At 39.7% G+C, this 14,668-nt stretch overlaps 1 protein-coding gene across 1 annotated transcript in view; it reads right to left on the minus strand.

Moving 5' to 3' along the window:
* Positions 1-14,668, minus strand: part of LOC148337121 (protein kinase C-binding protein NELL1-like) — a 140,141-nt gene that overhangs the window by 24,767 nt on the left and 100,706 nt on the right. The window contains exon 14 of the mRNA XM_088296939.1: positions 6,617-6,739. Coding sequence (XP_088153065.1) covers positions 6,617-6,739 — 123 coding nt within the window. The remainder of the gene's footprint in view (positions 1-6,616; positions 6,740-14,668) is intronic.

Consider the following 14,668-nt stretch of genomic DNA (forward strand, 5'->3'; position numbering starts at 1 on the left):
TGAAAAGGAAAATCGATTCAAATCGATATATCGAATCCGTCCAAGAGTCAGAAAGTCTTCTCTTTTAAGATCTCAATGAAACTATGTTCCGACAAATCATTGTTACTGTTTCAAGTGAGGGGTGGCTGTCCCAATCCCACAATTCACTTATTGGTACCGTAGTTAAATAAGAGTTGGAAACACTCCACCAGTTGGAAGCACTCCACCAGACAACTCAAACTAAAGTGTCATAAAGTCTTCATAAAAAGTGCCTTTAATGACGTACGTAGTCATACCCCGAAGCCTCTTTCCCACTTTACTAGACCTACTCGGTTTGTCAGGCAGCACGTGCTTCTAACCGTCTAAGTTTTGTGTAATTGATTTTCCACTCCAAAAGACGACTGCCTCAGTGGTTGTGGGATACTGTTCTGATCTGCATTAGCGGCTCTATTAAATTCGGCAGACATTAATAGATCGGTGACGAGGCCTAGCTAGCCTGACTAGCCTGGTCGTTTTATTGCTGAGAACCTCACTCTTGTTTTTGCCTTTTTTATCTATGGCACACTTGCTAGTTGAACCCAGGTAAGACCGTGGAGTCACACATTGTTACACAGCCGAGGCAATAACGCCACCAACTGCATTCTTCATTAAACCTGACATGGATGATTTTGGAATGAGGGAGGAAGGCCGGAGTCTGGATTCAAACCCACAACCATCGAAATGTGAGGCAGATGTACTAAGTGCTTTTTTATTTTCCGTGCTGCCCATTCATAAGTGCATCACCGAAAGTTGGGTGAGTCCTTTTCTTACACAGCAGCTGCATCATGGTGAGGCGCAGCCCAAAAAATAATTACCTCAAATGATAATTACCAGAAAGCTTAAAACGGGCGCTCTCATCTTCTTTTCCATCCACAATTAATCATTGCTTCACTCAATTAAAATGAGACGCAACTGCCCTCCAGCACAGACTCCACAGCAGAGAAGCTGCGACATATTGTCTTAAAATGAGACGAGGGGGAACAGCGATTATGTAAACATCAAATTAAATCCTTCAGACTTGTAAGGAAAAATCAAGGCTCTACCCACCGACACCCACCACCCCCCTCGTGCTTATCGCCCGCCACCACCTTCCTAAAGCAAACATCCTCCCTTGATAATTCAGAATACATTATCTTTTCTTAATTGCTTGCTGTTAGTTGGGTGAAACATGGCTCCTCTGTGATTAGCTCTGGTAGAAAGATGCGAACTGAAAGAGATAATGCTTTTTGTCTCCTGATGCTTTTTAGACTCGCTACTCAAGCGCCTTGGTCTGTATAGAGCGGCCCACGGTGATGAAATGGACCATGAACACGATGAGCTCACTTATTCAACAACCGACACAAGCTCGGCAATAGGCGGCTGATCATTAGGCTGACATTGAGACAATGCTGATCTAGAATTCGTTGCTTTGCTCTGATTGAACTACTCTTGCCCATTTATCGTGTTGTGACTCATTAAAATGGCAGCTGACACAGAGGCAAACCTTTTCTCCCCATGTTATCGCACTGAAAAACAAAACCAAACAAAAAAAAAAAACCCACAGATGGGGATCTTATCGCTTCATTTTGTTGAATTCCAGTCAAGCCAGAAAATCAATCGCCTGCTGTAAAATATTTTCTTTCCATGAACACTGTTTTGCTATCAATTTTCATGCCTTGTATTATTTATTGCAATGATGTCCAGCATCTTTCACAAATTTGACAATTTGCAAAACATGTTTAAGCTATTCTAAGGCGGAATAGCCAAACTTCTCCAACCAGTGTTTGCACAATATCAAAAGCAGAATCTATATGCCGAAGGGGCAAGTCATTTCTGTCGCAACGGTTGCCATAATTACCAAATAGGTGTTCGATGTGAAGTGTAATCACGATTCAAAAGTTCCCATGGGGACAGAATTGAGCAAGTCTGGATACACGCAAGGTTATTGTGGCAAATGCACCCGGACCCCCGTGAGAGAATGAGGCAAAGACTCAGACATTGTCATCGAGAAGTGGAATTGCCCCATAGAGAGCCACACTTGGGCAATATTACACATCAATTACAGCAGCGTTTCTACAAAAAATAAAATTAAAAAATAGCTTCACGCTGGTTGAAAGCCTCAAACTGTCGCATATGAGAAAAGGTCCAAACTGGGGTGAAGTACAATCGCATGTGGTGACTGAATATGCTGCATGTGTTGCATTATCGTCCCGAAAGGCCTCGACATATCAAGCCGACGTCGGCTCTTGTGGCCAACTGTCGCGTCGGCCTTGAAGTCGCCACGTCGGACCGGAAAATGACCGAAGAGCACACTACAAACGAAACGCCAACTACTCCGGAACCTTCTGCGCCTGCGTGAGAAGTAGTACCCTTCATGCCTTTGGCGGCGATAGAATAAGAGTGATTACTTCGTCGTTGTGCTCTTCTGTCCATCTATTATGTCCGGAGAAATGTAAAAACGAGCAAAATTCATTTAGTTACAGAGCAACGGAATTCACTTAATAGTTACAACACATCCATGAAACATAAAAACAAGAACCGACACAGGAAGCCTGACGGGTCGCTTGATGGCGCCAGGATTTTCTTGGATGAAAAAGAAAAACATGAGGAACGGTGAGAGGGGAAAAAAACAAAGCTAAAACTGCTCGTATAAGGCAAAAAAAAAAATCCCAAAAAAACAAAAAGGAAACCTCAAAGACTTGCACATGTTGATTTATTAAAGACTTTAAATTGTCAGTCGGTGTGAATCTTAATGGTTGTTTTGTTTATATAAGTGCCCCACGATTGTCTGGTGACCAGTCTAGGGTGGATTCGTCAGCTGGGAAATGCTCCAGCTCATCCATGACCCTAATGAGGACTAAAGTTATTGCAAATTGATGAATATATACTTGTATACTATTATTGTAGCTAATGACCTTTTCCAAAATACAATAAATACTGAATGATAATATCATTCTTGGAAAATGTATGGCCCCTTAGCATGCCAATTAAGTAGCGACGGAGGAACGTTTTCATTTTTCATTAAAAAGGCCACAAATTGAAGGCCGTGCATCAACTTGCTCTATTAGTGAAACATTTTTTTGGGGCTCTGACACCTGACTTAGCCTTGCTTGTTGTGCTCAAGGCTGGCTAAACATGGTTCTTTGTCCTATTAATATTAACTGCGACGGACAGAGTCGCACTCAGACTAATTCCCTCGGTCCTACGGGGGATGCAGTGATGTATGAGGGGAATGAAATGGGAGGCACAGGTCGATTGGCCAACACTGTCGCCATCACACGGTAATGAGATCTCAGGGGGAGGGGAAAAAAAGAGGCCACTTCCTCCAACTCCTTGCTTGAATAATACTAATTGGCCAGAATAGGATAGCAAGTCATAGGAGGTTTTAGGGATATTATCATTACGTATGCTGGGTCAAAAATAACACAATTTGGGTAAAAAAAAGGGACCGATTCACTACTGACCCCCATAAAATTGGGTTAATAATAATAATTTATTCTGGTTTACAAAACACTTCACACTATGGAATTATTTGGGAATAATTTATTTGACATGTTTGCATATTGGTTTGCTTGCTTGATGTGAAGAGATATTAATTGTAATTGTTGACAAAATACCTTGCATATTTTTTTTTTTATATATTATATATTTTTTTAAACATCTGTTCCTTCATTTGCACTTTGCCAATGACTCTCTGAATGAAAAATGTGGTGTTCGCTATACAGACAGGCGGCATATTGCCTAGACGTAGAAGTGCGGCTGTGTATGAGCTTGGAGACATTCCAGCGGCAGAAAATGAATGGAAAGCATTTTGCAAATTACATTGATCTGTCCCAAGACCTGTTTTCTGCCTGCTAACCATCGTAATGCCGGTGTGACAGCAGCGTCGAGAGCGGGTTCTGTCGGCTACACCTATTTCCCAAGTTGTGGTTTGTCAAAATCACAACCATCATCTTTGAATTGCATTTATGTCATTTTTTTCTTTCTTTTCACATTTCCTTTTAGCAGACATACTGTCATTCATGCGAGGTTATAAAGTAAGATGCAAAGTTATATTTCTACGATGACACGTGAAACATTTGTTGTTGTTTTTTTGTAAATTTGAAATGATCTTACTTTTGAAAAGAGCTCATCAAATGTAAAAAAATAAAACATAAAATAATGATACACTGATTGACTGATTCTGCAGAATTATCTTCGCAGTATTTAAGAACCACCAGCCGGTGATTCGTCATAACCACTGTCCCATGATGGAAGACATTTTGTGAAATCACACCTTAATTAATGATACTTTCATCTTTGGATGAGTGCCAAGCCCCACCACAGTGTGAATCGTGAACGTTTCATCAAAGGCTCCTTATGAGCTTGTATTATTGTCTTACTCACTACATTAAAGATCGTCAAAATCCCTTTAAAGCCTTGTGAGTGCTTTTTATTCTTCACTGTGATTTTTCATTCTAATGTTACTGTAAATGATTTGGCTAACTCTGTTTGAGTGAAACCTTTTGTGATAAGTACAGGAGGCATGTAAATGTCTTTGACATGATGCGAGAGTGTACGTGGATTGTCTTTTAGGGCCTTAACCATTAGATTCATGCAAATACTGTGATTTTTGTTTTTGTTTTTCCTTTCGGAGTTTAAGCTAAAAATGTTATAACCGGCTTAGAAAATATTTAGTTTGAATCCATCCATCAGTTCTTCGTACTCCTTATCCTCAAAAAGGTCGCAGGTGAGCTGGAGCTTATGCCGGCTGACATTGGACGAGGGGCAGGGTACACCCTGAACTGGTTTACCAGCCTGTCTGCCTCGCGTAGCCTTTTTAGTCCCTATTTGAATATACAGTGATGACTTCATTACCCTAACACATCTAACAGTAGCATTTTGACCTGAGACATTTTGATACCGGTAAATATTTTGCTCTGAAACAATAATATCAGAACACAACACTATCCAGGGTATCGATTCTCTATAACGTCTCTTATATTAGGGATGTTATTTCTCAAGTGATTCCTTGTTTTATTTGGCAAGGATGAACAAAGCTTTAGAGCACTAAAAAAATAAATAAATAAATAAAAAAATAGTAGTTGTGTTTTTTGTTTTTTTTCCAGCTTTCAGGCTCTGGTTGTAGACAGTGTTCCATATAATCGAATCAGGTAAAATGCTATTCCGTATGTGTGATGATGGACATATATGATGTTCACGGCACATCAGGGAATTCCAACTGTGATAGTTGTTTATGTGGAGATGGCTGACAAACCACGAATGGACGGTAAGACAGCTCTATAGGCTGTTTCATTGTATGTCAGCCGTCAGTGCAAACGCAACGTTTTTGTGTAGTGGGTCCAGGTATGTGGAGTGAACACTTCAGAACATCTGAAGCAAGCATGTTGCTTAGACAAAAGGTTTGTCACTGTAAAAAATGGGGAGTTTTATTTACTTAGGGAAAAAAAGGATTTTTTTTCACTCAGACATTCAAAGTGCATTTTACAAGGGCTTTTGGGTATTTTTTACTAGTTTATTGAATTAAAAAAAGTCCCTCAAGGGGCGGAAGTTTGTTTTTTGTTTTTTTTACACGCATACACAAGGCAACTCAATGTTGTCGAGGACGGCAACCCTACGCGTGAGCCATGGCTCTCTTACTGTGTTTGAGTATATTGCTTGTGTCTCAAAAAGGAAACCAACTTAGTCGCTTTGGAGGTAGAAGATTCCACGGTTTCCATCTGACAATAGTAATATACCAACACACAATAGCAGTGGCATGGCTCTGTCTCCCAACCTGGATGGTATCGGCTCAAAAACGCTTGGAGTGACTTTTTTAATTTAATAAACTTGCGAAATTTCCTCAAAAACTCTGTAAAAATGTATTTAGAATTTCTGAGTGAAAAAATGTTACCGGGATTTTTCACGCGCCATCACTAACACACATTTCCGCATGATGAAGATAAAATGAAAAATAGTAAGTATCGCGGTAAGTCAGCACTTCTTGTGTCATGCGGTGAAACACTCTTTCACAGCACCACAAAGTCGTTGACGTTTTGAAGTGTTCATAACCCGGGAAGCACATTAGCTTGAGCCGTCACAAGGAACGAGTCGCGCATCAATAAAGTTGTCGGGATCGGACTCCCTGTGGTTACCAGGATTCAAATAATTGCTTGTGGACTTATGTGGGCTACTTTTTACGTAATTATATATGCCCATAATTGATCAAATATTCAACTGGGTTAAGACTTTGTCTAAGCCATTTTTAAAGTCATTAGAAGTATATATGCACACACCAAGACATTGCCTCAAAAAAAAAAAAAAGAAAAAGAAATCGCCTATTTATGCCTTTCCTTGCTCCATCTGTGTGCTCATGAACAGCCAAACCAATGAGCCGCTTAGACGGTGCTTAAACGGTCAACAGAAGGCAGTGTGAGCACCGAGGGTGACAAGGCACACCGGTGGAAAACGCTCCAAAATCTATTTTGGAATCATCAGTCTGGCCACCGTGACCTGGTAAGGTGATGAGTCCGAGGGCAGAACCACAGTGTCAAAGATGTTACGACGAGGCACGTGATCCCTCCCAACCGGTTGACTATGTTGTACATGACCGAGGGGATATTCCAGGGTAGGAACTTACCTCTGCAGATGGTGCCATTTCCCACATAGCCTGGCTTGCAGGTACACAGATGTCCGCGAATGGTGTTGGTGCAGATCGCATTGTCATCGCAAGAGTTCTGAGTGCTGGCACACTCATCGTGCTCTGGAAGAGAGACGGATAAAGGAAGACCACCACAGTCAGAGCTGGTGCGTATGGAAATGTGCAGAGTGCATTGGTAAGCGGGGCATTTGAAAAGCTAGAAGATAATCTTTCCGACTGTCAACAGACAGTTATGAAGAATTCCTATTTTTTTTTAGGGGCTCGTAAACCACGCCCAGGTTTGGACTTCCTGGCTGGAGAGGTCCACATGTTCCCTGCAGTGTCTCGTCAGTGGTGAGTGTGAGTGAGTGTATGTGAGTCAATGTCAATTCGGTCGCGCTGCAGAAACTAAGGGAATGGGGAATGGTGTGGTGTCCTTTCTGTAGATTAAACTGGGGTGGAAATGGAAAAACCGAGTGTAGAAATGGAATGTGTGCGCAATCACTTACGTTTGCCCTTTGTGATGATTATTTTTGATTAGTTTGGGAGAATTCTGAAGAAAATGAATGGATGAATGCTTTTTGACACACTTCTGTCCTTTGATTGGACTTTGAATCGTAATATCAAAATCGAAGACTGAGTGTGAAGGGAAAAAAATGTGGGAAAAATACTTTGCAATTGGAGTCATCTGTGTTGCATATTCCAAGACTAATGCCAGCTTGTTTAATTCATTGGCGATTTCCAGCCGGTTGTGCTGCTATAATACTAAGCTTTTATGTACTGCAGTGGAAATGTAAGTCTGATGAGGTTTTTTTCCTCGCAGAGAAAGTCACTATTACAAGCAAATCTGTTTCTAAACTACAGTGAGTCGTGAATATGGCAACCATCAACATAAATCCAGCTAACTCCTAATTATGACTGATCGGTTTCTCACATTAACCGGTAAAAAGAGAATTAGTCAAGGATAAAGAGGATCTAAGACTGCAATATGACATACCTGTAGTCGAGCTGCCCGAGTTTTTAAACATGGGCAGCTAAAATAAATTCATCCTTCATTAATTTTACTATCCAAGCATTGAATTCGCCTGCTGCGGTGTTTCAAATTACGCTACAACTCCGCTAACGAGATAACAGACTTGTCAATTCATTGTTTGCGATACTGATTACGACTCGAGTCTCCCATCGAGACGCACGTGGAGCGTTTATTTGATATCAAGAGTAAACGATTTCTGCCAACTCAGACTTTCTGTATCCATCCGTTAGAGCAATTTAATCTTCGCTGCGGTGCACGTGCATGTTCCACAACCAATACACGTTCCACTAATGAGACATCCCGGTGAGGCTGTTGTGGGAACGACTTGGGGCCACCGCGATGCATAAGTAAGGTGCTGGGTACAACAAAGAAAAAACATCGACTGTAATTATTCTTTTTTTTTAATAGCGTAATTAAAACGGCATGGACGATTATAATCATCTTGATTATAAATATAGTTTTGGTTCATTTTCGGTGACGTGTTTCATGCTTGAAATCCTACCACCGACCTTATCAGACTAATTTGGCAACAGCCAACGATTTTCAATTAGCATATGGAGTAATTTATGATTTCTCTATAAAATACATTCAAAACAACCAATTATTTGATTACTGTAGTGGTGATGTGTATAAAAACGCGATGGTTGAAGAATAATTCCTTACATCCGAACATAAAGTCTTTAAGTACTGAGCATGTTCTCTCCGGAGGCAGCGTTCTCCTTGGGGCACACACTCCTCATGAATATGCAGCTTTAGTGGGAGTCATGACTAATACATTTTCCTTAATTAATGAGTGGCATGCAGAAAGCCCTGCGGCAGCTAGCAGAAATAATTTAGCTTTTGTCTTCCCATTGAATGCTCCCTATGTCAAGGTAAAAAAAAAAAATAAATAAAAAAAATCAAATATCGAGTGCTGAGCAGGAATTCTTGAGTGCATATAAAGTTACTGTCTGTGAAAAGTAGGCTACATTCACTACATTGGTGGTGTAATACAGTGGTCTCCAACCAACGGGCTGCGGACTGGTACTGGGCCGCAGGTCACTTTGGACCGGGCGGCACATACCAAAGAAAATTTTCAGTTTCTCAGTTTATTTTTTTAATCGAGGATGAAAGATATTTTATTTTGAAAAGTGATCCATTTATCTTCGTTCGATCCATCCATGATGGACGCTTGACACATGTCAAGGTGCTAATTGTCTTGGTTGCATTATGCCAATATTAAACGCACAAGCTAGCAAAATGAGTAAAAATAAAATAAAATATAAGAGCACATATGAAGCCCGCTGTGCACAATATGCGGCGAGCAGTTCCATATAAAGCAATATGGTGAGTTATATATGTTCATACACTTATTCTGTGGTGCCTTATATTGGCGCATTTCAGGATGTAGGTGGTAGTTACATAAAAAAAATTGGCTTCAAGTTTGTTTTTTTTTTTACGATCTAAAAAACATCCAATTTTTCGTGTTGCCCGTTATAGTTGTTCTGCTGCGTTACATGAGTGACCAAATTAAGGTACACAAAAATACACAGAGGATTTGCATTTGCTGCTGTAGCATTTTATTAGTCATCCAACATCACCCTTCACTCCCAGCCCTGTGGTTGCCGGTCCGCAAATTTATCTCTACTTATATGCACTTGTCCGTGGTGAAAAAAAAAGGTTGGAGACCACTGTGCAGCAAAAGACAGTACACTTTGGAGCTGATAAATTCAGCACAGGGAAAAAGATGAGGTGAACAAAAACAGCATTGTGAAAGTGATGGGCTCCCTTTGTAGTGATTTGCATTCAGGGCTGTCGAATTGAAAAAAAAAATGTGCGACAGGATCACTTACACCAGCAAATACGAGCCTCTGTATACTGTATTAGAATTTTAAAACATTCCTTTCACATGGCGGCAGTTAAATATGAACAATAATACTTTGAAAGCGGATTGTACGATCAATGAAACATTAAAAGAACAAACGTGGTAATACTATCAGTATAATACAGGAAAAGAAACTCAAGTCTTTGGGAGAACATAATAACCTTACCCGGCAACAAACAACCGTGTGGCAGGAATTTTATCGGCAATGACAAACACAACGAGCGAGTAACGGTGGTGACATCCCAGCATGTTATGCAAGACCATTGTGTTCGGCCTAATTAGTGATGATTATACACCCAACACAATATTGGGCTTGGACATGTCGACATGACCCTCAGGGCTCTCAGCTAATGATGTGAAATGAAAGATCATCCAAATCTGAGGCAGTTTATTTCCCATTTCGCAAACAATGAGCAGTTCACAAATAAGAGGTAGGGGCTGTGTCCCAAATCACAGAAAACATTGTTCCCTTTTATTATATTAATCAGTGAGTGTAATTGTACTCATTTGTTTCATAATGTCTAAAAAGTAGACTAGCAAATGTTCAACCCTTCAATTAGAAAATCGACATGAGTCACTATCGCCATATTCTGGAGCTCCTCTCATTCTTGTTTTCAAATGATACGTTTCCACTCATTTTGTCGTTTGGTTTTCATTGTATGATGTGTGGATTCGATGGCGACTTTACAGTTATGCGCCTTCACAGCTGCATAATTACAAGACCTTTTTTTTTTTTTTTTACATTTTTTAATTGAGCAAGAGAATATCGTCACTATTGGACAGATGCCACTCGACTACGATGGTATAGCCATAGGGCACTTGTTTTGTGCTTAACAGGAAGCACTGTTGTGTGACTGAGCCAAACGTATCCTGGAGGAGAAAACAAGAAATAAATAAATAAACATAGTCAAACAAAAAGGACGACGAAAAGAGACTTGAACCAATCTTTGCGTATGCGTGTTACTCGCCATCGGATAAACTATCAGCTGTTAGACAACTACAGTTGTGTTTTTACTTCCAAACACAACTTGTCGCAAATTGCATTCGGACTCACTTACTTTTTGACACAAAGCAAGCCTTCACCTCACACATCAAAGATGGCTTGTTGTTTACAAGTACATCTAGCCAAAAATGTTTTTGATGCTCTTCTTGTCTTCTTGTTTTGCAAAAGACATGTGATGAGGCAAACCAGTCATTTGATAATTGTGATCAGAATCCTGGCCTACTGATTTGAAGGAATACAGCGCGCATTGCAAAATTTGTGTCACAAAAAAGAAACGGAAGATTTGGATGACTAATATGTTCTTACAATAGTTCATGGCTTTACTTTTTAAACAATAATGTATCGCAAAATGCTTCTGTGGGAATATATATATAATGAAACCCTTTTTTTCCCTCCTGCTTATTTTCTAGCTCGGCCTTGATGCTCACCTTGAAGTGATGAGAACTCAGCTGAGCCGTGGCCAAGGTCACAGGGGAAACAATATTGATTGCTTGTCACAGTATTTAGCTGAGGGAGCATGGTTTTCCATGAAATTAGTCCGATAAATATGTAATTTTCCTATAATAACAATCCTGATGTTAAAGCTAAAATTGTCAGCACAACCAGGTACTCCACAGCAAAACCGCACGGACGCTGGCTATGTTTAGGAATGAGCTGATAGAGTTGAAACTAGTCTTCTTCAAGAGATGTGCTCTATTTGAATTCATTTTTCAACACGACGTCTGTTTATATTTGATGAAGCCTTGACTTCAACATTTAATTTGTTCATGGCCGAACCTTGTAACTCAATTCATGCTTATACAAAAATCATTATTTCCCACTGAAATGAATTGAAATGTTATTAATCCATTGTAGCCACCCTTAAAAAAATGGAGTTTGGCAAAACTGTCAACCTGGGGCTGACAGTATATTGTAACTGTAGGTTTTTGGCAATATGTCCACCTCATGTAAGTCTGTGGCTTGTGAAGACACCCTGAGAGAAATTCCAAGTGAGCTAATCTCGGTGGTTATGTGCGTGCTATTTTTCACACCCATGGGCTGTGAGACGTCATTCCCCTAAAACTGAGTGATTTCAACCAGAATGTTGCAAGAGCTGTTAAGTGTACTGTAATTCTTTACAAGCATTTTAAATTGGTAAATTTTGTATTTTTTACTTAGCAGCGTTATTAGGGTGCATTTTTCTCCCCAACTCTTTTGCAAAGTGAGAACCACATCTCATTTTTAATCGTCTCCAATTTCTTCAGTACAATTATAATGTTATCATCTCTAGGCGCCGCAACAAAGCTTTTACAGTATTTAATTCGCTACCCTACGAATCTGTATAGCTCAGGGCCATGAGAGAAGCTAGCTGCATTGTGCATTAATGAAAGCGTGTCCCATTAATGTGTTCTGTCAGTAAACATGCACAGTGCATTTTATTCCTGGTGTCGCAATGTATTCACCCAGGGGAAATGGAATCAATGCGTCTCTAGAGAGCACAACATGAAGCTTTCTGCTCAGCAGTGTAACATGGAGACAGAAATCACTGTGGACGGTTATACTGCCTTCTAGTAAGTGGAAAGGAATTCTTGCATCAAACCTTTATGAGGAGGCTAAATATAAACACTCGCCTCTACAGAGACAATTATAAATTGATGAAAACTTATGCGACTCCTGCCCAAACCATGTTTGATGGGCTTATTAAAATGGCTTCTCCCTTGCAAGCCTTACAACGTGACCTCCATCTTTGAAAAGCTAACGTATACAGAGAGGGTTGCCAAGGTTACCGAGCTCGTCACACCTGTGCTCAAGATTCATTATATGTATAATTGGAATTGGACTTGATTATATTTTCATTAAACCCAAGTGTCTGCGGGGGGGGACTGTCGCCTTCCAATGTTGGAATGTCGAACACTATATGCAGCGGGGCATGCACTAAACTAATGGCAGCTCCTTTTAATCTTTTGCCATAACCAAGCCTGAGCATATTGTATATGAACTACTGATTAAGGAAAGGATTGGGCTATTGATCAGGCCTGTGTAGACAAGGAGAGAGAGGATAGATACATGACTTGAGCAAAGGCAACAATGTGTAACATAAGCGCACTGTAGGCTACATGCTGTCTAATTAAATGGTTATCCAATAAAAAGCAAACACCATTAAGTTTAGCAAATACAATCAATACAATGGAGCACAAGCAAAATCAAACGGCTGTGAATTGAAATCGATTTGATAAGAAAAAAAAAAAAATAAAATAATACACACACAAAGAAGCAAACTTGTCTTACTTGCTAGAAAATGACAACACTGTCTTGCTTCAAAATTTGGGCGTTTAGGGAATGCAGTGATGACATTTTGTTTAATGTTTTGTTTATTCCGCCTAAGCAGGGCGCACACATGCCGATGATTGGGATGAATTTGAGCCTGATTCCACACGACTGACCCAAATCAATGTAAAATGTCATCAATGATTATTTTGTGCAACAATAAATGCTTTCTGGCTGTCTGGATGCCCTGTGGCACCATACTGCCTCTCACAGGTCAGTGTTGGTACTACAACAGCCATCTAGTTTCAGGAAGGAGTCACACCATTGTTGATGGTGACAGAAAACACCTCACACTGTGAAAAAGTTCTTGTTTGTGCTTGATTGCATAATGATATGCAACAATAACTAGAGTAGAATATTGGATGCATTCATTTCTAAGGTTATTTTACCATAAAATAAAGATCTAAGTCATATGTTGCAATCGATACCAATACAACATTCATTTTCAAATATTACTAACGGATAATAAGTGGAAAAGCACTATACGAGAGAGACCATTCCCAGTATGCAATATTTTTTTCTTAGTAGTTAATTTTTCCAAAAGCAATTGAATGCCACTTGATTTGTAAACTCATTAGCACAACGCTTAAAAATGAAATCATACAACAATGGGGCAAAAACAAAAAAGCTTATTCTCTCAATTTAAGGCTCAGCATTTGCATGAAGCAGAACACATCATAAGTTACATTACAATGTGTTAGCTGGACATTTTCCACCATCACAGATGGCACATAGCTATTATCCACCAACACATGAAGTCAGGGATCATAATGACCTTCCACAAGGGAAATCAGTCGTATTCTGCCTGCACTGAATCATAAAACTGAGCGTAAACACTATTCATTATCTCTACTTTTGCCAATTGGCCTGTACTGTATATTGCGAACACAATTCAAAATGAAATGTTACTTGAAAGATGTACTTCAACTTATTTGTATAAATAACAAATCACTGAGAATAAATGGGCTGCGATGGATTCACTGACTGAAATAACTCTAGCTTAATAGTGTCACTCATAATACAGAGATAGTTTAAATTGCAGCATGCAGGTCAAATAGGACAGTGAGGAGCCAGCTACGAAAGGAAGTAACAATGCATTTAAATGAATGTGGAAATACGTCTTTAACAAGGGTGAAGTGTTTTTAAAAATGGAAACCCTTCACTACAGAATGCCAGAATTGTATCGTCATGCAATATGATGGAACCTCAAAAGCGACATAGGAAAAGTTAAACTGGAATTCTCAATTAAATAAGACGGATGCTTTAAATGTTGCCAAACTATTATAATCAGAATATGGAGAGAGCTGTCAGCAGTAGTGATTGATTTGATTTTATACTTGCGCGACATTTAATGAATTAAATGAAGAAAACAAACGTTTATTACCCTCTGTCATTAAAGTTACGAGTGTATTTATAAAAAATGAATGCGATATTGTTTATAATATCACTGCATACTCTTCTGCTTCCACTGGCATGATGCTTAAGAACTTTTCCGACTGCTGGCCAAGGTGGAAACATGCACGTTCATGTCAGGCTTCATCAAGGTTTGTTCAAGGTCACAAATGGTTGCCCAACGGTGGTCAGATTTTCATTTTAAAAGGAATGAGGAGAGCTGCTTCCATTGGATGGCTGCGTTCCCTCCCACAACGGCGCAACCCCCCCCATCTACGTATGCCCGTCTAGGAAAATACCTAACTAACTAACTTTAAAATGGTTATCTAATTTTATTCTGAAGAACTGACAAGAGATGAGAATGAATAAACAATCAACTGCATAAATCTGAGTGACCGCACATTAGTGGCATTTTGACAAACATTGTGAAGAACCTCACACTTCCTGACACTG

The sequence above is a fragment of the Idiotropiscis lumnitzeri genome, chromosome 5 (assembly GCF_059441095.1).
Source record: "Idiotropiscis lumnitzeri isolate Australia: NSW breed Sydney's pygmy pipehorse chromosome 5, RoL_Ilum_1.0, whole genome shotgun sequence".
Lineage (NCBI taxonomy): Eukaryota > Metazoa > Chordata > Actinopteri > Syngnathiformes > Syngnathidae > Idiotropiscis > Idiotropiscis lumnitzeri.